We start from the raw sequence: 26,831 nt of genomic DNA, 5'->3' as shown, positions 1-26,831 counted from the left end.
CTTACATAAGTAACACTGCATTGAACCTCTTACCCAGTGATTTTCTTTTACAGCTTTATTCAGATATATTTCACATACCGTAAAATTTACTCATGTAAGGTGTACAGTTCATTGGTTTTTAGTATATTCACAGAATTGTACAACCGTCACCAAATCTAAGTTTAGAATACTTTTTCCGTCCCAAGAAGAAACACTCTGCACATTAGCAGTCGTTTACCATTTCTACTCCCACCAGCCCTTGCCCCTGTCCCCACCCATGGCAACCATTAATGTGCTTTCTGTCTCAATGCATTTATTATGGATATAAACGTAAATGGTGGTGGTCTTTTGGGACTTCTTTCTCTTAGCATAGTGTTTTCAAGGGTCATCTGTAGTATGTTTCAGTACTTCATTCCATTCTACAGTGGAATAATACTCCATTCTGTGGATAATACCACATTATGTTTATCCATTCGTTAGTTGATGAACATTAGGTTGTTTCCCCTTTTTGGCTATTATGTATAATGATGCTATGAATATTTTTGTAAAAGTGTCTATGTGAATGTATATTTCACAATAATTTTTAACAAGAAAAATTATAAATCATGTTTATAAATTAGTTCCCTGTTTGTACAGAAAGAGTATGAAAAGAAATATACAAATAATCCAGAAACCTAATTTTAATCTTCTCTTTTATTTGCCTTTATCAACATTTTTAACTGACTAAAGTTCCAATTCTATTTTAAGCCTTCTTCCATTTTTAAAAAAAATTCATACTGGTTTATAACATTGTGTAATTTCAGGTGTACGTTATTATCAGTTTCCTTATGGACTGCATCATGCTCACCACCAATAGTCTAATTTTTATCCATCACCATATTTTTGTGCCCCTTTACCCCTTTCGCCCGTCCCCACCCCCTTTCCCTCTGGTAACCACTAATCTGTTCTCTTTATCCATGTATTTATTTTTCTTCCACTTATGAGTGAAATCATGTGGGTTTGTCTTTCTCTGTCTGGCCTATGTCACTTAACATCATCATACCCTCAAGGTCCATTTATGTTGTTGCAAATGAGATGATTTTGTCTTTTTTTGTGGCTGAGTTACAGTATTCCATTGTATATATATGCCTCATCTTCTTTATCCATTCATCAGTCGATGGGCACTTGGGTTTCTTCCACATCTTTGCTATTGTGAATAGTGCTACAGTGAACATAGGGGTACCTAAATTTCTTTGAATTGTGGATTTCAAGCTCTTTGGATAAATATCCCACCAGCAGTGGATGAGGGTTCCCTTGTCTCCACATTCTCACCAGCTGTTGTTATTTTTTGTCTTGGTAATTATAGCCATTCTAACAGGTGTAAGGTGATAGCTCATTGAAGTTTTGATTTGCATTTCCCTAATGATTGGTGATGTTGAACATCTTTTGATGTGCCTATGTATCTTCTTTGGAGAAATTTCTCTTCATATATTTTGGAGATTAACCCCATTGTCAGATACATGATTTGCAAATATTTTCTCCCAGTTGGTGGGTTGTCTTTTAGTTTTGTTCATTTTTTCCTTTGTCTTGTAGAAGCTCTTTATAGTCTGCTGTAGTCTCCATTTGTTTATTTTTTCTTTTGTTTCCCTTGCCCAAGTAGACATAGTTTCTGAAAATATACTGCTAAGACTAATGTCAAAGAGTGTACTGGCTATATTTTCTTCTGGGAGTTTTATGGTTTCAGGTCTTACATTCAAGTCTTTAATCCATTTTTAGTTAATTTTTGTGTACAGTGTAAGATAATGCTCTCCTTTCATTCTTTTGCTTGTGGCTGTCCAGTTTTCCCAACACTATTTATTTATTTATTTATTTATTTATCTGAGGATGCCCAGCCCTGAGCTAACGTTTGCTGCCAATCCTCCTCTTTCACTGAGGAAGACTGGCTCTGAGCTAACATCCGTGCCCATCTTCCTCCACTTTATACGTGGGATGCCTACCACAGCATGGCTTGCCAAGTGGTGCCATGTCTGTACCCGGGATCCGAACCTGCCAACCTTGGGCCGCCAAAGCGGAATGTGCGCACTTAACTGCTACACCACCTGGCTGGCCCCAGCACCTTTTCTTGACACTTTCCTTTCTCCGTTTTATGTTCTTGGCTCCTTTGTTGAAGATTAGCTGTCCATAGATGTATGGTTTTGTTTCTAGGCTTTCAATTCTCTTCTATTGATCCGTGTGTCTGTTTTTGTGCCAGTACCGTGCTGTTTTGATTACTGTAGCTTTGTAGTCTATTTTGAAGTCAGAGATTGTGATGCCTCCAGCTTTGTTCTTTTCTCTCAGGATTGCTTTAGCTATGTGGGGTCTTTTGTTGCCCCATATGAATTTTAGGATTCTTTGTTCTATTTCCATGAAGAATGTAATTGGGATTCTGATTGGGATTGCACTGAGTCTATAAATTGCTTTCGGTAATATGGACGTTTTAACTATGTTTATTCTTCCAATCCATGAACATGGAATATCTTTCCATTTCTGTATATCTTCTTCAATTTCTTTCAATAATGTCTTTGTTTTCAGTATAGGTCTGTCCCCTCTTTGGTTAAATTTATTCCTAGATATTTTATTCTTTGTGTTGTGATTGTAAATGGGATTGTATTCTTGATTTCTCTTTCTGGTAGTTTGTTATTAGTATATAGAAATGTAACCGATTTTTGTAAGTTGATTTTGTACCGAGCAACTTTGCTAAAGTTGTTGGTTATTTCTAATAGTTTTCTGATGGATTCTTTAGAGTTTTCTATATATAGAATCACATCATCTGCAAATAGCAATTGTTTCATTTCTTCCTTTCTTTTTCTTACCTAATTGCTCTGGCCAAAATCTCTAGTACTATGTTGAATAAGAGTGGTGAGAGTGGGCACCCTTGTCTCATTCCCGTTCTTAGAGGGATGGCTTTTAGTTTTTTACTGTTATGTATGATGTTGGCTGTAAGTTTGTTATATATGGCCTTTATTATGTTGAGGTACTTTCCTTTTATACCCATTTTACTGAGAGTTTTTATCATAAATGGATGTTGGATCTTGTCAGATGCTTTCTCTGCATCTATTGAGATGATCACGTGATTTTTATTCGTCATTTTGTTAATGTGGTACATCACATTGTTTGATTTGTGGATGTTGAACCCTCCCTGAGTCCCTGGTATAAATCCCACGTGATCATGGTATGTGATCCTTTTAATGTACTGCTGTATTCATTTTGCCAATATTTTCTTGAGGATTTTTGCATCTATGTTCATCCAGAGATATTGGCCTGTAATTTTCCTTCTTCATGCTGTCCTTGCCTGCTTTTGGTATCAGGATAATATTGGCCTCACAGAATGAGTTGGGAAGTGTTCCATTTTCTTCAGTTTTTTTGGTCTAGTTTAAGAAGGGTTGCTATTAAATCTTCTTTGAATGTTTGGTAGACTTCTCCAGAGAAGCCATCTGGTCCTGGACTTTTGGGAGGTTTTTGATTGTCTTTTGAATCTGTTTACTAGTGATTGGTCCATTCAGATTCTCTATTTCTTCTTTATTCAGTTTTGGGAGGTTATATGGGTCTAAAAGTTTATCCATTTCCTTTAGGTTATCCAATTTGTGGGCTGTAGCTTTTCATAGTGTTCTCTTATAATCCTTTGTATTTCTGTGGTATCTATGGTAATTTCTCCTCTTTAATTTCTAATTGTATTTATTTGAGGCTTCTCTCTTTTTTTCTTAGTGAGTCTGGCTAAGGGTTTGCCAATTTTGTTTATCTCTTCCAAGAACCAGCTCTTGGTTTCATTGATCCTTTCTACTGTTTTTTTAGTCTCTGTTTCATTTACTTCTGCTCTGATTTTTATTATTTTCCTCTTCTGCTGACTTTGGGTTTTGTTTGTTCTTCTTTTTCCAATTCTGTTAGGTGTAGTTTAAAATTACTTATTTGAGATTTTTCTTGTTTGTTGAGGTGGGCCTGTATTGCTGTGAATTTCCCTCTTAAAACCGCTTTTGCTGCATCCCATAAGAGTTGGTATGATGTATTTTTATTTTCATGTCTCCAGATATTTTGTCATTTCCCATTTGATTTCTTCATTGATCCAGTTGTTGTTTAGTAGCATATTGTTTAGTCTCAACGTGTTTATGACTTTCCCAGCTTTGTTCTTGTAGCTGATTTCTAGTTTCATAGCATTGTGGTTGGGAAAGCCGCTTGATGTGATTTTAATCTTCTTAAATTTATTGAGGCTTTCCTTGTTTCCCAACATATGATCTATCTTTGAGAATGTTCCATATGCACTTGAGAAGAATGTATATTCTGCTGGTTTTGAATGTAATGTTCTATATATCTCTCTTAAGCCCATCTGGTCTAGGTTTTCATTTAAGGCCACTTTTTCCTTGTTGACTTTCTGTCTGGATGATCTATCCATTAATGTAAGTGAGGTGTTGAGATCTCCTACTATTATTGTGTTGCTGTTAAGTTCTCCCTTTAGGTGTGTTAATAGTTGCTTTATATACTTTGGTGCTCCTGTGTTAGGTGCATATATATTCATAAGTGTTATATTCTCTTGGTCGAATGCCCTTTTCTCATTATATACTGCCCTTCCTTGTTTCTCATTGCCTTTTTTATTTTGAAGTCTGCTTTGTCTGATATAAGTATGACGACATCTGCTTTCTTTTTGCTTGCCGTTAGCTTGGAGTATTGTCTTCCATCCCTTCACTCTGAGCCTGTGTTTATCTTTAGAGCTGAGATGTGTTTCCTGGAGGCAGCATATTGTTGGGTCTCATTTTTTAATCTATCCTGCCACTCTGTGTCTTTTCATTGGAGAATTCAATTCATTTAAATTTAGAGTGATTATTGATATATGAGGGGTTCATGCTGTCATTTTTTTCTCTTGTTTTCCGATTGTTCTACATTTCCCTTGTTTGTCTTCCCTTGTATTTCTTTTTTCCTTTTTTCTTCTTTGCTGAGGAAGGTTTACCCTGAGCTAACATTCATTGCCAATCTTCCTCGTTTTTTTTGGTTGAGGAACAGTCACCCTGAACTAACGTCTGTGCCAATCTTCCTCTATTTTTTTGTATGTGGGACACCTTGACAGGGTGGTTGGTGAGTAGAGTAAGTCTGCACCCAGGATCCAAACTTGCGAACCTGGTTCACCAAAGCAGAGCACGTGGAACTTGAACGACTCACCTACAGGGCCAGGCCCTGTTCTCTTGTATTTCTCACCGCTGTTTAAGTTTGGTTGTTTTCTGTGACGGTTTTCTCATTTTCTCTTAATTTATGTTTTGTGTCTCTGCTCTGATTTTTTGTTTAGTGGTTACCATGAGATTTGTATAAAAGATTTTGTAGATGAGATAGTCCATTTTCTGATAGCCTCTGATCTCCATTAGCCTAAGCAGGTTCCATCCCTTACGTCTTCCCCTTCTAAGTTATTTTTGTCACAATTTACTATTTTGTGTTATGAGTTTGTGATTAAAATGAAGTGTTTATAATTATATTTGATGCTTTCCTTCTCTTTATCTTTTATGTTGTAATTCAGTATTTGCTTAATCACCTGTTCTGATAGAGAGCTGCAATTTTCTGATTTTGTCTGTCTATTTATCTCTGCTCAAGGCTTTGTAAACCTTTGCCTTTTTGTTTCAGGTATGAGGGCATCCTTGATCATTTCTTGTAAAGGTCTAGTGGTGATGAACTCCCTCAGCTTTTGTTTATCTGGGAAACCTTTTTTTCTTCCATCATATCTGAAAGATAGTTTCACTGGATTGAGTATTCTTGGCTGAATGTTTTTGTCTTGCAGTATCTTGAATACCTCATACCACTCTTTCCTAGCCTGTAAGGTTTCTGCTGAAAGCCTGATAGGGGTTCCTTTGTCCATTATCCTCTTTTGCCTTGCTGCCCTTAATATTTTTTCTTTGTCAGTGACTGTTCCCAGTTTTGCTATTGTCTGCCTTGGAGGTCTTTTTGCATTATGTAATTAGGAGTTCTTTTGGCTTCATATACTTGTAAGTCCAGTCCCTTCCCCAGATTTGGGAAGTTCTCAGGTATTATTTCTTTGAACAAGCTCTCTGCTCTTTTCTCCTCCTCTCCCTCTGGAATTGAGTTGGATATTTCTCAGAGTGTCTTCATTCTTTTTAAGTCTTAGTTCTCTCTCTTCCTCCACCTGGAGCATTTCTGTATTTCTGTCCTCTAAATTACTAATTCTGTCCTCCATAACGTGAGCTTTGTATTTTGAGGTTTCTAGATTGTTTTTTATCTCATTCATTGCATTCTTTATCTCCAGGATTTCTGTTTGGCATTTTTTTTTGAGTTTTAATCTCTTTGGTGGAGAATTCCTTCTGCTCATTAATTTTATTCCTGAGTTCCTTGAATTGTTTCTGAGTTTTCTTGTAACTCATTGAGTTTTTTTATGAGAACTATTTTGAATTCTCTCTCATTTAATTTGTAAATTTCTGTGATTTTAGGATTGGTTTCTGGAGACTTATCATTTTCCTTCTCCTCTGGAGTGTTAATGTAGTTCTTCATGGTGTTTGATGAAGCAATCCTTTGCTGGCATGTAGTGATAGTTTTGGGTCACAGATTCCACCTGCCACCTCTACGGGGGGTAGGAGCTGTGTTTTATGAACCTGCCATGGCTGCTGGAAGTGCTCATAGCGCTCGTCTCCATTTCCCTGCTGGCCAAAGCCACTTGGTGGGTCACACATGCATGTGTAGGTGCTCTGGTGCAAAACCACTGCCTTGGCTGGGGAGTGGCCAAACTGGTGCACTAGGCGGGAAGGAAGGGGCATTTTTATTCACACACATGGGTCTGCTCTGAGCTCATGGGTCATTCGCCTGGGCCTCTGTGCTTGGTGGGGACACCTGCACGGTAGGTGAGCTGTGCCACTCGATGTGAAGCATTCCCGAAGGCTGGACAGCACTGTGAAAGTGAAAGTATTCAAGCACGGGTCTGCCTGCTCCTCCACCTCCTCTTATAGTTGCGCATCAGCTGCTGCATGAGAACCTGCGACCTGGATCACTGCTGCTGGGGTGCGAAAGGGGATCCATTCACCTCCTTCTGTTGCTTCCCAGGGATCCAGTAGCCCCACCTTCAGATGTATGGCTGGGTGGCTCTCTCTCTTGTGCTTTGTAGGGGATCCTGTGTTGGTTAATGAATGTCTGTTTGGTTCTAACTTAGAAGAGACTAAGGGAACAGCTCACTGCCCCCTGATGCTGACGTCACTCCAAGCCTTCGTCCTTTTCTGATAAAAATACTTATACGTAGTAAAATGGGCAAAAGACAGAAAGGAAAAAAAAAGCAACAAAGGCTTACATGCTCTCACTTATTGCACCTCATATTATCCAAAACTGATCATTATAATGGACAACAAAATATGTGTGAACTTTGCAGCCGTATGCATCTTTCTTGGAGGCAAGCACTTCACAGAGAAATATGTATTTAACTCTGTAGTAAAATTTGCAGCCTTCTAGAAGCAAGCCTTAGATTAATACCGTAAATACTTTATAGAGTTTATTGATAACTCTTAGGAGTGGATATAAGCCACTTGCTCTGCTGGGAGTCTATGCCCCCCATCCCATTTGTATCCTGGAACAACAATGATTCTACCTTTTCTTTCTGCACTTACAGAATGGCTAAGTCTATATAACTTGGAGTAAGAAAGCAGGTGAGATGCTGGTAGTGTGAGCTGAGGAGAGGTGGCTGTGACTACTTCTTCCATGTGCAACTTGTATAACCTTCATAGTTTTAAAATTTATTCATGTGCAAGAATATTGAGTTTAATAATTCATTTTGAAAAGGGAGTAAAAGTAATCTACTCATCCTCCAAGTTGGAATAAACTGATTAGAATCTGGTTTAAGAAGTGCCACATTTATAGAGGTAAAAGATTATTAAGAGAAGGATGAGAGTTAGGAGTTGTCTCTCCTTTATCATTTTTATACTAAATTGGTCTCTGGTAATACACTAAAATGGTTTGTGTATTTTAACACATCAGTTTAGTATTTTTCTTCTCTTGAAACTAAGATTTTTTTGTAAAAATCTTTCTTTAAAAAAAATCTCGAAGCTTAGGACCTATCAAATTTTTTGTTCCAGGAAAGATTAATATCCCATAATGACTATCTGACCTTTTTAAGTGACTTATAACTATTAGCTTGTTCCCAATAGTAAGTGCCTTAATCCTCCAAGCTTTTATAGTACAACTTTTGATATTGTTTATTAAATTAGGTTTTTCTTTTGCCCTGTCTTCAGCCTTTACCACCACAGGCTTTGACCGTCATACTTCTCCTGTGTTCAGCCCTGCTAACCCAGAAAGCTCAGTAGAAGACTGCTTGGCTCATCTTGGAGAGAAAGTGTCACAGGAACTGAAAGAACCTCTCCAGAAGGCGTTACAGATGCTCCTCAGCCAGTGAGTTACCATTGCTGAGTGGGAACACGGTTCTGTCAGTAGTCTCTGGATCCCTTATGCAGCACTGGGTTCATTAAGGCTATGTTTGGGTGAATGGTGTCACTTCTTTTCTCACTTTTCTTCACTTTTTCTTTTACTTTTACAAGCATCTCTGTTTGTGGTTTGAGTGACAACTTTTGCATCAAGTTGTGGTTTAACTGTTCCAACATGAATTTGATCATTTGTATTTACTTGTTGAGCTGTCAGGTTTCAACAGATGCTTTCACAGAGTTGTAAATATAAGCTGTTTCACTTGTCCTGACCACTTTTTAGTGCCATTCTCTCTAGCAGCCAACATAAATATAATGGATAGGGTTTTATGCATTGCAGTGTGGGATTAACATTTTATCCGTATTTTAGGTATCCCAGATGTTGTTAAACTTTGAGGTCACACATCTGTCCATGGAACTACTGCCACATTTTTATAGGGGAAACTTCTCTCCTAGCTATGGTTCTGACTGGTGAAGGTAAAGGCAAGAAGCTCATAGTGAAAGTGTATTAAAATAGAATCAAGTCATTTATTGTAACTCTTAAAAATTCATTTCCCCTTATTCTTTGCTGAGAGTCATTAAGGAATTTGTTTGAATTACAAAGATATTTGGTTTAATGAAGATTGACAACTATCTAAAACAGGATGAAGACTGTTCCTTCGCTAAAAGGCCAAAATTCAGATGCCAAATTGCTGTCGTAGTAAGGTAATTCCTTACTTTCACGTAAGCAAAGTTTATACTTTACCATTTGTTAAAGGAAGCAATTTGGGTTTAAGGAGAATTCACTTTGTTTCTGCATATTCTGGTGACATAAACAAATGTTATAAATCCAAATTATACATAGGAAACAGTAACATGAAAATTGTATTTGGATTTTCTTAACTTTATATATAGAAAAGTTTAAAGATAAATGTGAAGACATTTGGGTGTCAAGAAATAAAACTTAAATAAGAAATTTGGATATACAGCTGTGGCTTTCAGCATTAGGAGCCATGAGGAGGGGAGGGGAAGGGTGAGTGGGTGGGGCTTGTTAGGCCCTCTCCACTCTTCTTAAACTGGAACAGCTTGTACTTTCATATATTTTATATATTGAGGTTTCAAAACCTGCTGTTTTGCCAAAACAAACAAACAAAAAAACTTGTAAAAGCTTTTGGAACTGAGAGGAAAATGACTGAGGAAGCAAAAAAATCTGTTTCTAATTTTGGTACAAACTATTTGTAGCTTTGAACAAACCATTTCACTCTTTTTGTGTTTGTGTGAGGAAGATTGGCCCTGAGCTAACATCTGTGCCAATCTCCCTCTATTTTACATGGAATGCCGCCACAGCATGGCTCAATGAGCAGTGTGTAGGTCCGCATCCAGGATCCAAACCTGCGAATCCTGGGTCACCGAAGCAGAGCATGCGAACTTAACCACTACACCACTGGGCTAGCCCCTTACCATTTCACTCTTTATCTCAGTTTCTCTATCTCTTAATTTTAACTGTACTGAGATATTATAAGCTCTCTGAAGAACAGTGTTATATAGTTAAAAAAAGGAAAAGTATTATTTTTGGAGTCCTTTTCATAATCTGCAGAAAAAATTGGTATCTTCTCACTGCAAAATAACTTATATTTGTAAAAATATTGTCTTAGGGGGCCAGCCCCATGGCCGAGTGGTTAAGTTCGTGTGCTCCACTTTAGCAGCCCAGGGTTTTGCTGGTTCAGGTCCTTGGCGCGGATATGGCACCGCTCATCAAGCCATGCTGAGGCAGCATCCCACATACCACAACTAGAAGGACCCACAACTAAAATATACAACTAGGTACCGGGGGGCTTTGTGGAGGAAAAGGAAAATAAAATCTTAAAACAACAAAAAAAAACTGTCTTGGATGAATACTTGTTTTGGTTTTTTCCCCAAGCCTGAATACTGATATAATTATTTTTTAGATTGGTACTTCTGGTTGTATATCAAAGTCAGGCCTCTTTATGAATAATTTTTTTCAGACATCTACTTTTGAAAGTTGTTAAGCTCTGTTACTAATACTTTGAAAATAAAAAAGTGTTGTACAGGTTGATGGCAGTATCTTTTAAGGTAGAAAATATCACCTGCTCCTCCCAACAGTTTTGTTAAAGTGGGCAATTAATCCTGAACTCATCTATATAACTGAGCACCAGCAGTTTCAAAGGCTTCCCCCACCTGCCTCCTGCTGCTTCTTGTTTGCTCTGTTCAAATAGCTCATTAGATAGAGCTAATTTTTCAGCTACTTACTTTTCTATGTATTAGATTTCCTTTAAATGTTTTAATATGCTGGATCTTTTATGTCCATATATGTGTGTACATATAATGTTTCAAATCATATTTCATTCTGAAGGATGCTAAATACTTTAGCCTGATAGACAAACTACCATTAAGGACTACTGTGACCCACAGCAACATCAAACAGTTGAGGAAAGGAAGTGAAGGGACTGATAGACGCAATAAAGCTTCAGGGAGAATATAGGTAGGTAGACTGTATAGTATCTGCTGAAGTTCGAGTTTTACAACTACCTGGTATTTAGCCCAAGTCTTCTAAAAAATTCTAAGCTTACTTTACTAGGAATATATCAGGAAGGGAGTACATCGCATTTAATGAAAAAGGTTATCCCTGCGATCTTCTTTCAGCAAAGCTGAAGTGCTGATTTTATGTTGACTTGTAGAAAAGAATGATAGCTGTGTCATCAGAACTGTTTTCTGAAATACCTAGACCAGCACTGTACAATAGATATAATGCAGGTCACATATGTGTAATTTATTTTCTATCAGCCACATAAAATTAAATTAAGATTTTTAATAATATGTTATTTTACTCAATATATTAAAAATATTATAGTTTTAACAAGTACTCAATATAAAATATTATTAATGAGATATTTTACATTCTTCTTTTCTTACTAAGTCTTTGAAATCTGGTTGTATATTGCACCTTCAGCATATCAGTAGTCACATTTCAAATGCTTATTAGCCACATATGGCATCTAGACATTATCATGGCATGTGTCAAAATCCTAACTTAAAATAGGAACACTGTGGCCTTTGGAGCCAGATCTAATTGGGTGTGAATTCCTACATTACTGCTTGCCAACTGTGTGGATTTGGGATAGTCTCTTGACTTTTCTGAGCTTCAGTTTCCTAATGTGTAAAATGATAATATGTAATATATAATATAAATATAAAAAATATAAACCCCAACAGTAATCTACCAATAAGTGGTAGCTGTAATCAATCTAAAATATTCATAGGCTGAAGAGATCACAGGCCAGAGACATCAGAGCAGAAAATGCCTTTGGAGTAGATTTTAAAATCCTATAATAGACTCCTGTCCTTTTTTACATGTATGTTAATACTTTGCCCACAAAGGGGAGCGGGGGGTAAACTTTATTACACCTGTTACCCAAGCTATTGATTCCTGCTTATTTTACTTGGTACCAAGTATTTTTGTTGTTGTTAATTTGCTCGTGCAACCAAGGCTTAGAATACAGTACTTAAAGGCCCTCAATAAATTAGTGAGGGAGCATTGTTGTCATCACTCAATGATTTGAGTTTTTGGTATGAATAGAACTTACATGGAAATAATCAGAAAGGCTTATCTCTCTGCCCTCCAGGATTTTATGTCATAAGACTCCAAGTTAAAAATAGAGCTCCGTTTATTGGCCTTGTTTATTCAAACTCCTTATATCCTCTATTTGAAAAATCTTCCAGTGACATGTCTCTTTAATTTTCAAATATTTTAGATTTTTTGCCTTTTAAAAAAGTTAAAATTGTGCTTTTAATTTTATTAGAGATAATTTTTATTTGTTATTATTTGACCCTATATTAATAACCCAGTGTTTATGTTTATCTGCAACATAGAAATCCTGTTGGATGAGTTTCAAGCAATTATGAAAAAATTATTATTTATTATTATTTTGTTACGTTATTAACCGCTTTCCCAAGCTGTTAGCATGCATCTCAGCCTATAGAGTAATCCTTCAAGAAAAACGCATACCAAATGTTAAAAGCCCTGTTTCATACGAAACAATATATTGAATAATCTTTGTTACTTTAGTAAAAAGTTCAACAGCAGAGTAGTAACTGTATGTTTATTCATCTGGAGATTTAGAATTTTCCTTATTTATGACACAGACTTTTAAAAAAATCTCTACAGGCCAGTGACATATCAGGCATATCGGGAATGTACACTGGAGACTACAGTTCATGCCAACGGCTGGAATAAGGTATTAACCAAATTATCTTTTCTCTTTCAAGATTTTAGTGTGTTAAAGATAAAGTACAGAAGGAATTGCTAGCATTATATAAGAGAAAACTCTTAGAACTCATTATTTAATGCATAAATCCAACTGTGTTATGTGGATATTTTTGATTAAAGTAGTTTTTTGATTAACGTTCCAAGGTTCTGGTTGGCCCAAAAATAAGTGTCCCATAGTATGCCCCTCTTCCTTCCTCTCCGTCTGAATTTCTCATCATTTCTTCGTTTCTCTGCATTGGGACATGTATCTCTAGATGGTTGGTTATTTGTTAACATGTGAGTGTCTTGGGAAAAAAAGAATTAATGGCTTCATTTGGGGCACAACTTCTTCTGGTTCTCTTAAATGAATAATACCATTTGTGTTTTATAGTTTACAGGGTATCTCATGTCACATCTCATTTGATCATTACAACCATCCTTTGCAGAAGACTGAATGGATTTTATTAGCTTTTGTTTTGTTGTTTAGTTAGGTCAGGTAAATAATGAGAGAAAAAAATTAAATGACTTGTCTAGGACCCCTTGGCTAGTAAATAATGGAACCGACACTAGAGCTAAGATCTGCTGATTCTAGCTTCAGTGTTTTTTTCTAGTATACCATACTGCTTATCCGTTATCTCATACAGTATTACCTACTTAGCATTTTGAAAAGGCAGAGAGTCTAAGGGGATGCGGTATAGGATGGCTCAGCTCAGTGTGAGGAAGAAATATGGCCCTCAATGATGTAGTGCTAGGGATGAGAAAATTCAGTAGAATTATTTTTATAAATAGCCACCTCTACTCAGGATTGTTAATAATATGTCAGACCATGTGACCTAATTGATGTATATTATTTTTACTCACCTTAATACAGGCTTTGGAGGCATTATAGTATAATAATTAGCATCATAGGCTTTGTAATCAGACTTGTTTCAGATATCAGCTTTCTCATGGACTGGATGCGTGTCTTTGGACAGGTTAAGTAAGCTCTCTAAATGTTACTTTTCACGTCCGTTAAATGGAGCTGATAATACTAACCTCATAAGTTTTATTAGAATTAAATGATATGATATATGTTAAATGCTTTTAGCACGTTGTCTGAAAGTGCTAAAAAATAAAAAATAAGTGCTTACAATAGTAAGCACTCAGTAAACAGCAGCTATTATATTAGATTTAACACACGAGACCTTGTTCCCAAATAGTCACTGTTATGGAATTTTACTGTGTTACTTACCTATAAATAATTTGTTAAAATATCTGTTTCATTCGCTTTCTTGGAGTAAAAACACCTCTCTTGGATGGAAATTTGAAATAGATTTTATAAATAAAAATGAGCTCATATACTATGAGCTTAGAATATCCAACAACAAATATTTAGGTACCTAGTATTAGTAGCCTTCATCCCCTATTTTATGTTCTCTTCCTGTCACTCCTGTCTGGTAACTGTTATAATCAACTCTTATATATCCTCCTCTGACTGGATCCTAGGGTTATCCTAAAAAATCTGAGTAAACCCTAGTCTTCACTGTCTCTCTTCACCCATCCTTTTTGTCCATTCCCTCCTTCCATTTTAGTCCCTCATCTGGACCAAGGGCCAACTGTTGATCTTTGAGGCTGTGGTTTGATAACCTCATATAAATGAGGCATGCCAATTTGAATATTACTTGCTTCACTGAATCCAATATTATTCTCCTTCTAAGCCCTCTAGGGCTGAAAAGAACCTGGCTTATGATAGGCAACTGAAATGCCCCCCAAATCAAAGTCAGATGGCTAATTTGAAACAGCTCCTATTTTACATTTTACATGAATGTTTGCAAAATTCTGATATAACATTGTTATATGAGTGTGGCTCTCTGGCAGGTAAACGAGGCTCAAATGAAACACCCGTCAGAGGGAAAAGAAAAACATGTCTACAAAGCATGCCAGGTTAGGGCAAACTGAATATCACTTTATCTGTATAGGGGTTTTAAAAGCATCTTGGTAGAATACTCTTTAAATATATCAAAAGAAGTGGAGGAAAAAAGCTGGTCACAAACCTGTATTAATAGCATGATCTTTTCTTTAAAAAAAAGTAAACGGGGGCCGGCCTGGTGGCACAGCGGTTAAGTTCGCACATTCCGCTTCAGTGGCTGAGGGTTTGCCGGTTCGGATCCCGGGTGCAGATATGGCACCGCTTGGCAAGCCATGCTGTTGTAGGCATCCCACATATAAAGCAGAGGAAGATGGGCACAGATGTTAGCTCAGAGCCAGTCTTCCTCAGCAAAAAATGAGAATTGGCAGCAGATGTTAGCTCAGGGCTAATCTTCCTCAAAAAAAAAAAAGGGAAAAAAGGAAATGTATAAATGTAGATTGCATGTAGTCGGCCCTCTGTATCTGCAGTTCTGCATCCATAGAATCAACCAACCGCAGGTTGCCTCTGTACCAATGTGTACAGACCTTTTTTTCTTGTTGTTATTCCCTAAATAATTCAGTATAACAACTACTTAAATAGCGTTTACATTATATTAGGTGTTATAAGTAATCTAGAGATGATTTAAAGTATATAGGACGATGTGCTTAGGTTACATGCAAATACTACGCCATTTTATGTAAGGGACTTGAGCATTGTAGATTTTGGTATCTGTGGGGAATCCTGGAACCAATCCCTCACAGATACCGAGGGACAACATTTTTCTATATGCCTAGAAAAATAATTGGAGTATGTGCCAAAACATTAAGTAGTACATAATAGTTATCTCCGAATTGTAGGGTTTTTTTTTCCCCTCTCATGAGTATTGTTTTTTTCCTATGTACTTATCTGCTTATTGAAAAACAAAAGCTTAACCATCAAAGAGGAAAAAGTTAGCTAGAATGTTAGTGCATGATTTTCATAGTGTAATAAATAGACTTTAGAAAAATAATAAAGATAAATGAATTATTTGCCTTGGTTAATTTTTAGTGTCATGTTAAATCACTAATCTTTTAAAATCTTTTATTATTAAAATTCCAAGCATACACAAAAGCAGAGAGAGTAGTATAGGAAATCCCATGTAATCCATCGGTAAGCTTCAACAATTATCAGTATATGGTTGGTCTTGTTTCATCTATTCCTCCCCACACTCTTCCCACTCTCCTTCTAGATTATTTTGAAGTAGACCCTAGACATAATATCATTTTATTCATAAATACATTAGTATGTGTTTCCCAAGGATGATGTATCCTTTTTTAAACCAAATGATAATACCATCATTACACCTCAAAATATTAACGGTAATTCTAAATCATCACATAATCTATTCACTGTTCAGTGTTCAGATTTTCTCAGTTGTCTCATAAAGGTACTTTTCTAAGCTGATTTATTTTAATCAAGATCCAAACAAGGCCCATGCATTGTATTTGGTTGATATGTCTCTTAAGTTTTTCCCATTTTTAAAAAAATTGAAATATAATTTTTATACCATTCTAAAGTATACAATTCAGTGGTTTTTAGTACATGCACAGAATTCTGCAGCCATCTTCTGTCTAATTCCAGAACATTTTTATCTTCTCAAAAAGAAACCTCATACCTAGTAGTAGTCACTCCCCATTTCCTGCTTCTCCCAGCCTCTGACAATATTACTCTGTCTCTATGAATTTGCCTGCTGTTGACATTTCATATAAATGCAATCATACAATATGTGACTTTAGTCTCTTTTAATGTGTAGGCTTTCTCACCTTCTTGTGTTTTTTTTCTCTAATTTACTTATAAGTTATTTGTCTTGTAAAATTTCCTACCTTCTGGAGTTTATTGACTGCATCACTGAGATGTCACGTAATGTGTTCCTCTGTATCTATCTTTCCTTTCCATTGGTAGGTAGATCTAGAGGCCTAATCATATTCAGGTTTAATCTTTTTGGCAGGAATACTTTATTTGTGGTGTTCTCTATTTCCTCTTGCATCACTAGGTGATACATAATGTTTCATTGTCTCTTAAATGTTATTTTGAAGCAGATAGGTCAAAGACATACAAACCTAATCAATAAATCAGGTCCAGATAAAATTTGTGGGCTGTGACATTTACTAGAATTATTAAGCATAGGCAGGTTAAATAGTAGATCAATGGACCAAAATATGTAGTTTATCATTGCAAATATCTATTCTATTGGAAGAGACCCTCTGAGCTATAAATTGGTATACTTCATTTCTACACCAGGCAAGCTCATATATTCTTTAATAAAAGGATAATGTTAGCCAAGTCTAACCTTTTGGAGGAAGACACCACATGGTACATATGAGGAGACAGCTCCTGCAGGTAATCCTTTTTGATGGTCACAAGTACCTTAGCATTCCATTGCAAAAGTTATTGAAGAAAAAAATAATTTATATGGATTGTGGGGAGTACTGTTATCCAGTAAGGAAATGATTTACAGTAAGGAATTCAAAGGGTAAGACTATTTGATTACTTTTTAGTCCTAGAGATACGGATAGTGGGATCTTCTAGGAATGGATGCTTGAGGATCCAGTTTTATTTTAATGTTTCTTTAATACTGTGGGAGGGAGAGTACAAAACATATCAGGTGTAAAGATGATATAAAATTCTTTTGGCTAGTGAAATGCCAAATTGATAGAGATCAGTTGTAGAAATAACTCAGTGAAGCTTTGTGTATGATCACTCACAAAAATTAGAGGGTAAGTGGGTTTAACTATATAAAGACAATCTAAACTGTACTTAAAAGTTATTGGGTCTGGAAGTCATCATACAGGTCCCTGAAGATAATATGTCAGATAGGTAAAATAGACATAACATGTATTATCAACGAAGTAGAAGAGGTTAGTCCTGTAAAATAAAGTTTCTGCTCTCTTGTTACTGCAATTTCAAGACAGATGTAATTGGGATGGAGAAGATCCAGGAAAGGAGAACTTAAATGATCAAAGCAATGGAGGAATTGCCATATGAAGAATGGACTAAAAGATTAGTAGATTTCAGCCTAAAAAGTATAGTGAATGAGGGGGAATGTGATTAAGGACTAAAATTAAGACAGGAGTGAAAGAGGATTACAGTTTTACCTCTAGATTATTATAGAGTAAAACTAAGGCATCTAGTTTTTGATATGAGATAGATAAATTTGGAACAAATAGAAGTATTATTTTATGTAGCAAGTATAAAATGTTTGCATCTCATTTCCCTAAGAGCTTAAACACAAATAACTAAATTGTTGGATATGAGTAGATTATTATGGGAAGTCAGAACATTCCAGACCTTTCAGGTTGATATGATGTGAATCAGCTGATTCACAAGCTATTCTTTACTGCTCCTGCTAAGACAAAATAATGGGGCTAGATGAACAATAGTTTTTTGTGTTTGTTTTTAATAGTATGACAGGTTTTCTAATTGTGGAAAAAGCCTAATATATTCTTTACAGCCTTATACCCTCCATTAACATTAAGAAGAGGTTTTTAATATGTTTAGGGCTGGAGTTCATTTAGAATATCAAAAAAGTGAAGATATGTGTTTGTTACATTCTTTCTTTCAGACTTTGATACAGATTCCCTCAGGGCTACTTTTACGTAAAAGCCAAAGAATATTAGTAAGAATATAAACTCAGTGTTTTTTCTGTTTGTCCTCTTCTGCAGAAATATTTTGTAATCCCTCAGTTATTACCTTGGCCTTCAGTAACAAAGAACTGGACTTAGTTTCATTTCCTTTCGCATTCCTTTTCCAGTCATGTGGAGACCTCTTGGTGTTTCAGGCAAGAGAGGATTGCATGCAGATGGTTAACTGGAAATACTTAGTTCTTTTCAATGTGCAATTTTTAAGGGAATGCAAGGCTCTCTAGTTAGTCTTTGTCATAAATTTTGATGATTTTTAAATATTGAGCCACAGAGCTATTAGGAATGATAATAACTCCTTTGGTTTTGATGACCTTTATAAGATAGCTCATAATTTTGAAAGTTCTTATTTTTAAATAGGTAATAAAAGCACAGTACAAAATGCAAGAAGTATGGAATGGTATACATTGAAAAATAGTGTCCCACCCTTGCTGCCAGTTACCTAGTTCTCCTATTGTTAGGCTACCACTATTACCAGTTTCTTGTGTGTTTTTTCCAGAGATACTATAGGATTGTACAAACATGTATGTATGTATATGTATTGTTTTGTGTTTTTACACAAAGGATACCATCATTGTATACAGTCTCCTATATCTTGATTCTTTTCCTGGAAATAATTCTTTGGTGATTGGGCAGTGAACAGTCTTTTGAACAACTATGTGATATTTTACTGGATGACCAAAATCAATTTAACCAGTCCCTGTTGGGTCGTTTCCTGTCTTTTGCTGTTATAAATAATGCTTCAGTGTGAATTTCCTATACATATGTTGTTTGATACACATACGCACATGAGCCAAATTATTTTTATATAATAATTATTTCTAGCACCCTATGGTATAAAACCTACATGCATTAGTCAGAAAAATTCTAGTAGAAGTCAATGTTTTATTTCCTTTATTATAATAAAAATGAAATTCCATAATGATGCATCTGAATGTAATTTTCTGGTAATTGAACATATAAAATGAATTATAAGAATTTCAGTTTGTTTTTCTACTCTCATCTTTGCATTGAAGATTTTGGTGCCTCTGATTTTGCTACGACAAATGCTTTTGGAGTTAACAAGACGTGGTCAAGAACCTTTGAGTGCCTTGCTGCAGTTTGGTGTGACGTACCTTGAGGACTATGCAGCAGAGTACATCATTCAGCAAGGTGGCTGGGTATGAGCTGTTGTGTACTTTTTTTTAAAATTTTTTTTTTAATTAAGTACCTCATGGTGGTTGTTTTTAACAGCATAGGTTTAATATTTTAATATTATTTAGTATTGAATGGATGACAATCCATGGAAAGTCTATTCATACAGTTTAACTACTAAGATTTTACTTGTAATAAATCAATATGTGATATTTTTAAGTAGTTCTTCTCAGTAGTTCTAATTCTGAAACATTTCATACTAATAAAATTACGTGAATAACTACGGGGTGAAGAATAATAAAATAAACAGTTATGTATTTACTATCTCAATCCAAGAAAAGAACACAGCCAATTCAAAAGTGTTGTGAAGTACCTACTTGGCAAAGGTAACTCCTATTCTAAATTGTGTTTTTATTATACTTTAACCACATATCTATCTATCTATCCCTAGACAATATTTTCTATGTTTTGACTTTATGTAAATAGCATCATACTATATGTATTCTTCCATAACTTGCTTTTTTCACTTGATGTTATGTTCTTGAGATTCATCTAGGTCATTTTTTCTCAACTTTCTTTTCATTATCCCTCCCCGAAGGATCCTTTTCAGACATTTTTATCCTAATCATCTCCCTTCTCCCCGCCCATGAAATTTTAATACCACAAATATGTCTTTTTTAAAAATTTTTTTTTTAAAGATTTTAGTTTTTTTCCTTTTTCTCTCCTTAGCCCCCCGGTACATAGTTGTATATTCTTCGTTGTGGGTCATTCTAGTTGTGGCATGTGGGATGCTGCCTCAGTGTGGTTTGATGAGCAGTGCCATGTCTGCATCCAGGATTCGAACCAACGAAACACTGGGCCACCTGCAGCACAGCACGTGAACTTAACCGCTCAGCCACAGGGCCAGCCCCTACAAATATGTCTTTTTAAGTACTGTGGCCCATAGGAGGGCCACAAGCCATTGTAATATTAATATCTCAGATTTCCCCCACTTCCCCAAACCAGTTTTCACCCTTGAAATCATCCCTGTTGGGAATGCATTGTTTAGGTTCATGTGTTGGCTGACATTTGGTATTCCATTGTGTAAATATATCATAATTTATTTTTCTATAGTTTATTTATCTGTAGCCTTGTCAGTAGACATTTTCACCTTTTTACTGTTACAAACACTGCTGTATGAGTATTCTTATACATACCTGTAAGAATTCCTTTGGCTGTATACTTGGGAGTAGAATTTCTGGGTCCAAGAGCATAAACATGTCTTTACAAGATAATGCTAGTGTTTTCCAAAGTGGTTTTCCGACTGAAACTCTGTTAACAATATATAAGAATTTTTGTTTTTCTACATCATCCCTAACACTTAATATTGTTAGACTTATTAATTTTTAAAATTGTTTATTAAAACAAGATTATTATGAAAATCTGGACTCTCTGAACAGTAGGGCTGATAATATCAAGGACAGAATTAGCAATCTGGATGATAGGAATATAGAAATGCTTCAGATAGAGGAGTAGAGAGAACTAAGACTAAAAAGAAATGAAGAAACTCTCCAAGAAATATCCGACTCAATTAGGAAATGCAACATAAGGATTATAGGTATCCCAGAGGGAGAAGAGAAGGAGAATGGAGCAGAAACCTTGTTCAAAGAAATAATAGCTGAGAACTTCCCAAACCTGGAGAGGAAGCTGGAAATCCGTGTGACAGAAGCCAGTAGATCTCCAAACTTTATCAATGTAAAAAGACCAATTCCAAGGCTTATAGTAGTAAAGTTGGCAAAAGTAAATGGCACAGAAAAAATGTTAAGGGCAGCAAGGCAGAAGAAAATAACCTACAAAGGAACCCCTACCAGGCTGTCAGCAGATTTCTCAGCAGAAAACTTACAGGCTAGGAGAGAGTGGAATTATATATTCAAAATTCTGGAGAACAAAAACTTTCAGCCAAGAATACCCTATCCAGCGAAAATATCCATCAAATATGATTGAGAAATAAAAACTTTCCCAGATAGACAAAAGTTAAGGGAGTTCATCGCCACAAGACCCTGCCTACAAGAAATCTTCAGGAAGGCCCTCATACCTGGGCGGGGGGGTGGGGGGGGGGGCGGGAAGGAAAGGAGTTACAAAACCTTGAGCAAGGAGATAAGTAGAAAGACAAAATCAGAAAATTGCAACTCTCCATCAGAATAGGTTAGCAAATGCTTAAGTATAACATTGAATATAAAGGGAAAGGAAACACCAAGAATGAATATAATCTTGTCATTTTAACCAACTCACAGCACAAGAAGCAATAAAGATGTGACAGTAACAACTTAGAAGGGGAAGAGGAAAGGGATGCAACCACCTTAGTCTAAGGAAATAAGAGGCTATCAGAAAATGGAGTCTCATCTGTGAGATGTTTTGTACAGACCGCATGGTGACCACTAAACAAATAATTAGAACAGAGAGACAAATTACAAATATGGAGAAAACCAGCATAGAAAACTACCTACCTGAATTGGTAGTCCGAAATACAAGGGATGAGAAACAAAGGAAAAGCAGGAGAACTGGAAAACAAGTCATAAAATGGCAGCATTAGACTGCCACATTTCAGTAATCACTCTAAATCTAAATGGATTGAATTCTCCAGTCAAAAGACACAGAGTGGCAGGATGGATTAAAAAACAAGACCCAACAATATGCTGCCTCTTGGAAACACACTTCAGCCCCAAAGACAAACATAGATTCAGACTGAAGGGATGGAAGACAATACTCCAACCTAATAGCAGACAAAACAAAGCAGGTGTCACCGTACTTGTATCAGACAAAGTAGACTTCAAGACAAAACAGGTAAAGAGAAACAAAGAGGGGCAGTATATAATGATAAAAGGGACACTCCACTGAGAAGACATAACACCTATAAATATATATACACCCAACACAGGTGCACCAAAGTACATAAAGCAACTATTAACAAAACTAAAAGGAGATATCAACAACAATACGATAATAGTGGGGGACCTCAATACCCCACTAACACCAATGGATAGATCATCCAAACAAAAAGTCAGCAAGGAAATTGTAGAATTAAATGAAAAACTAGACCAGATGGACTTGATAGATGTGTATAGAACACTCCATCCAAAAACAGCAGAATACGCATTCTTCTCAAGCACGCACGGAACATTCTCAAAGTATACCATATATTGGGAAAGAAAGCAAGCCTCGATAAGTTTAAAAGGATTGAAATAATATCAAGGATCTTTTCTGACCATAATGCTATGAAACTAGAAATCAATTAAAAGGAAAAAGCTGGAGAAGGGGCAAAGATGTGGAGATTTAACAACATGCTATTGAACGACCAATGGATCGTTGAAGAAGTCAAAGGAGAAATCGAACATTATCTGGAGACAAGTGAAAATGAAAACACACCATACCGACTCATTTAGGATGCAGCAAAAGCAGTCCTAAGAGGGAGTTTCGTTGCAATACAGGCTCACCTCAGCAAACAAGAAAAATCTCAAATAAGCAATCTCAAACTACACCTAACAGAAAGAAAAAGAACAACAAACAAAGCCCAAAGTCAGTAGAAGAAGGGAAATAATAAAAATTAGAGCAGAAGTAAATGAAATTGAAACAAAAAAGACAGTAGAAAGTATCAATGAAACAAAGAGCTGATTCTTTGAGAAAATAAACATAATTGACAAACCCTTAGCCAGGCTCACTAAGGAAAAAAAGAGAGAACACTCAAAATCAGAAATGAGGAGAAATTACAACAGATACCACAGAAAAACAAAAGATTATAAAAGAATTCTATGAAAAACTATATGCCAACCAATTGGACAAACTAGAAGAAATGGATAAATTCTTAAGACTCTTACAACCTCCCAAAACTGAATCAAGAAGAAATAGAGAATCTGAATAGACCAATCACAAGTAAAGAGATTGAAACAGTAATCAAAAACCTCCCCAAAAATAAAAGTCCAGGACTAGACAACTTCTCTGGAGAATTCTACCAAACATGCAAAGAAGATTTAATACCTATCCTCCTCAAACTATTCCAGAAAATTGAGGAAGATGAAGCACTTCCTAACACATTCTACAAGGCCAGCATCACCCTGATACCAGAACCAGACAAGAATAACAGAAAGAAGGAAAATTACAGGGCTATTTTGCTGATGGATATAGATGCAAAAATCCTCAACAAAATATTGGCAAACTGAACACAGCACTACATTAAAAAGATCATACACCATGATCAAGTAGGATTTATGCCAGGGACACAGGGATGATTCAAAATCCGCAAGTCAATCAGTGTGATACACCACATCAACAAAATGAGGAACGCAAACCACATGATCATCTCAGTAGATGCAGAGAAAGCATTTGAGAAGATCCAACATCCATTTATGATGAAAACTCTCAATAAAATGGGTATAGAAGGAAAGTACCTCAACATAATAAAGGGCATATATGACAAAGCCACAGCCAACATCATGCTCAATGGGGAAAAACTGAAAGCCATCCCTCTGAGAACAGGAACAAGACAAGGGTGCCCACTCTCACCACTCTTTCAACATAATACTGTAGGTTTGGGCCAGAGCAATTAGGCAAGAAGAAGAAATAAAAGGAATCCAAATAGGCAATGAAGAAGTGAAACTCTTGCTGTTTGCAGATGACATGATCTTATACAGAGAAAAAAACCTAAATCCATCGAGAAGCTACTAGAAGTAATCAACAATTAAAGCAAAGTTACAGGGTACAAAATCAACTTACGTAAATCAGTTGCATGTTTATACTATAATAACAAACTAACAGAAAGAGAACTCAGGAACACAATCCCAACAAAAAGTATAAAATATCTTGGAATAAATTTAACCAGGGAAGTGAAAGACCTATACAATGAAAACTACAAGACTTTCCTGAAAAAAATTGATGATGAATAAAGAGATGGAAGGACGTTCCATGCATATGGATTGGAAGAATAAACATAGTTAAAATGTCCATACTACCTAGAGCAATCTACAGATTCAATGCAATCCCAATCAGAATCCCAATGACACTTTTCACAGAAGCAGAACAAAGAATCCTAAAATTCGTATGGGACAACAAAAGACCCCAAATTGCTAAAGCAATCCTGAGAAAAAAAAACAAAGCTGAAGGCATCACAATCCCTGACTTCAAAACATACTGCAAAGCTACAGTAATCAAAACAGCATGGTACTGGCGCAAAAACAGGTACACAGATCAATGGAACAGAAATGAAAGCCCAGAAATAAACCACACATCTATGGACAGCTAATCTTCGGCAAAGGATCTGAGAACATACAGTGGAGAAAGGAAATTCTCCTCAATGTGTGGTATTGGGAAAACTGGACACCCACATGTAACATAATGAAAATAGATCGTTGTCTTACACCATTCACAAAAATAAACTCAAAATGGATCAAAGACTTAAAGGTAAGACCTGAAACCATAAGACTTCTAGAAGAAAATATAGGCAGTACACTCTTTGACATCAGTCTTAAAAGGACCTACCGTGGCTTCTCCAACAAGGGAAACAATAGAAAGAATAAACAAGTGGGACATCAGACTAAAGAGCTTTTATAAGGTAAGGGAAAACAGGATTGAAATAAAAACACAACACACCAACTGGGAAAAAATATTTGCAAACCATATATCCAACAAAGGGTTAATCTCCATGCTATGTAAAGAACTCACACAACTCAACAACAAAAAAATCAAACAACCCCATCAAAAAATGGGCAGAGGATATGAACAGACATTTCTCCAAAGAAGATATACTGATGGCCAACAGGCAAATGAAAAGATGCTCATCATCACTGATCATCAGGGAAATGCAGATTAAAACTACACTAAGATATCACCTTGCACCCTTTGGAATGGCTATAATAACCAACACAAAAAATAACAAATGTTAGAGAGATTGTGGAGAAAAAGGAACCCTGATACACTGCTGGTGGGAATGCAAACTGATGCAGCCACTATGCAAAACAGTATGGAGATTTCTCAAAAACTTAAAAATAGAAATACCATATGACCCAGCCATCCCACTATTGCGTATCTGTCCAAAGAACTTGAAATCAGCAATTCAAAGAGACTCATGTACCCCTATGTTCATTGCAGCATTATTTACAATAGCCAAGATGTGGAAGCAACCCAAGTGCCCATCGACTGATGACTGGATCAAGAAGATGCGGTATGCGCGCGCGTGCGCGCGCGCACACACACACACACACACACACACACACAATGGAATACTACTCATCCATAAAAAACGATCCCATGCATAAATCATCCCATAAAAAATCGTCCCATTCACAACAACATGGATGGACCTTCAGGGTATTATGTTAAACGAAATAAGCCAGATAGAGAAAGACAAACTCTGTCTGATTCCACTCATATGCGGAAGATAAACACATGGACAAAGAGAAAAGATTAGTGGTTATCAGGGGAATTTGGGGTGAGCTCAAAGGGTGATGGGGTGCACCTATAAGATGACTGACAAATAAAATAATGTACAACTGAAGTTTCACAGTGTTGTAAACTATCATAACCTCAATAAAAACTTTTTTTAAAAAAGATTATTTTGGAATAATTTTAGATTTACAAAACAAGTTGCAAAGATAAAGCGTTCCCATATACCCTTCACCAGTTTCCCCTAGTGTTAACATCTTACCTGACTGTGGTACCTTTGTCAAATTGACTTTTCCATATTGATTATGTAGCCAGCAAATTTGTTAAACTCTCTTATTACGGTATTCTGATTACTGATCTCTAGATTCCTTTGCGTTTTCTACATTAAAAAATCACATCATCTGTGAGTAATCACAATTTTTTTCCTTGATGAGTCTCTTTTTAAAAAGTTTATTGCACTAATCAGGATTTCCAGTACAATATTAATAGAATAGGTGTTAGAAGGTATCCTTTTCTTTTTCCTGATGTTAAAATGAGTGTTTTTAATTATTTCACCATTTAGTTGTATCAATCTCAGTGAGTGGGGTTGACTTGTAATTTTTCTTATTTGATTTCAGTTTTAAGGGTATGGTGGCTTCATAAAAGAATTTAGAATTAGGAAGTGTTTGCTCATTTTCTATACTCTAGAATAATTTGTATAAGATTCATGTTATTGGTGCCTTGCTTCCTATAACATGCCTGTAAAACCACTTTGTATTTTCTTTGAGGGAAGATTTCTGGTTTTTCTTGTTTGCTTTGATATTTTTTCTAGGGTATTACCCCTAAATTTTAAGATTTGTTGTCATAGAGCTATTCATAATACTCTGTTATTTTTTGGAGGACAGTACAGTGGATTTTTGTTTCTTAATTCTCTTATACTACTTACTTTTTTAAAAAAATGTTTTATTTTGGAGAATTTTGAACATATGTGAAAATAGACAACATAGTTTAATGAACCCCAATCCCTAACAGTCAACTCATTGCTGGTTTGCTTTATTCACATCCTAATTACTTCCACTCTTAATATTATTTTGAAGCAAAACACAGAC

General features: G+C 36.0%; 1 protein-coding gene across 1 annotated transcript in view; it reads left to right on the top strand.

The window, feature by feature from the left end:
- The window catches only part of BCL2L13 (BCL2 like 13), a 92,469-nt gene that overhangs the window by 32,233 nt on the left and 33,405 nt on the right, over positions 1-26,831 (top strand). The window contains 3 exon segments of the mRNA XM_070269774.1: positions 8,199-8,355; positions 12,550-12,619; positions 19,212-19,355. Coding sequence (XP_070125875.1) covers positions 8,199-8,355; positions 12,550-12,619; positions 19,212-19,355 — 371 coding nt within the window.

Source organism: Equus caballus, chromosome 6 (assembly GCF_041296265.1).
Source record: "Equus caballus isolate H_3958 breed thoroughbred chromosome 6, TB-T2T, whole genome shotgun sequence".
Taxonomy (NCBI): Eukaryota; Metazoa; Chordata; class Mammalia; order Perissodactyla; family Equidae; genus Equus; species Equus caballus.
The sequence above is the reverse complement of the archived record's forward strand: the minus strand, read 5'-3'. Positions and strand labels throughout refer to the sequence as shown.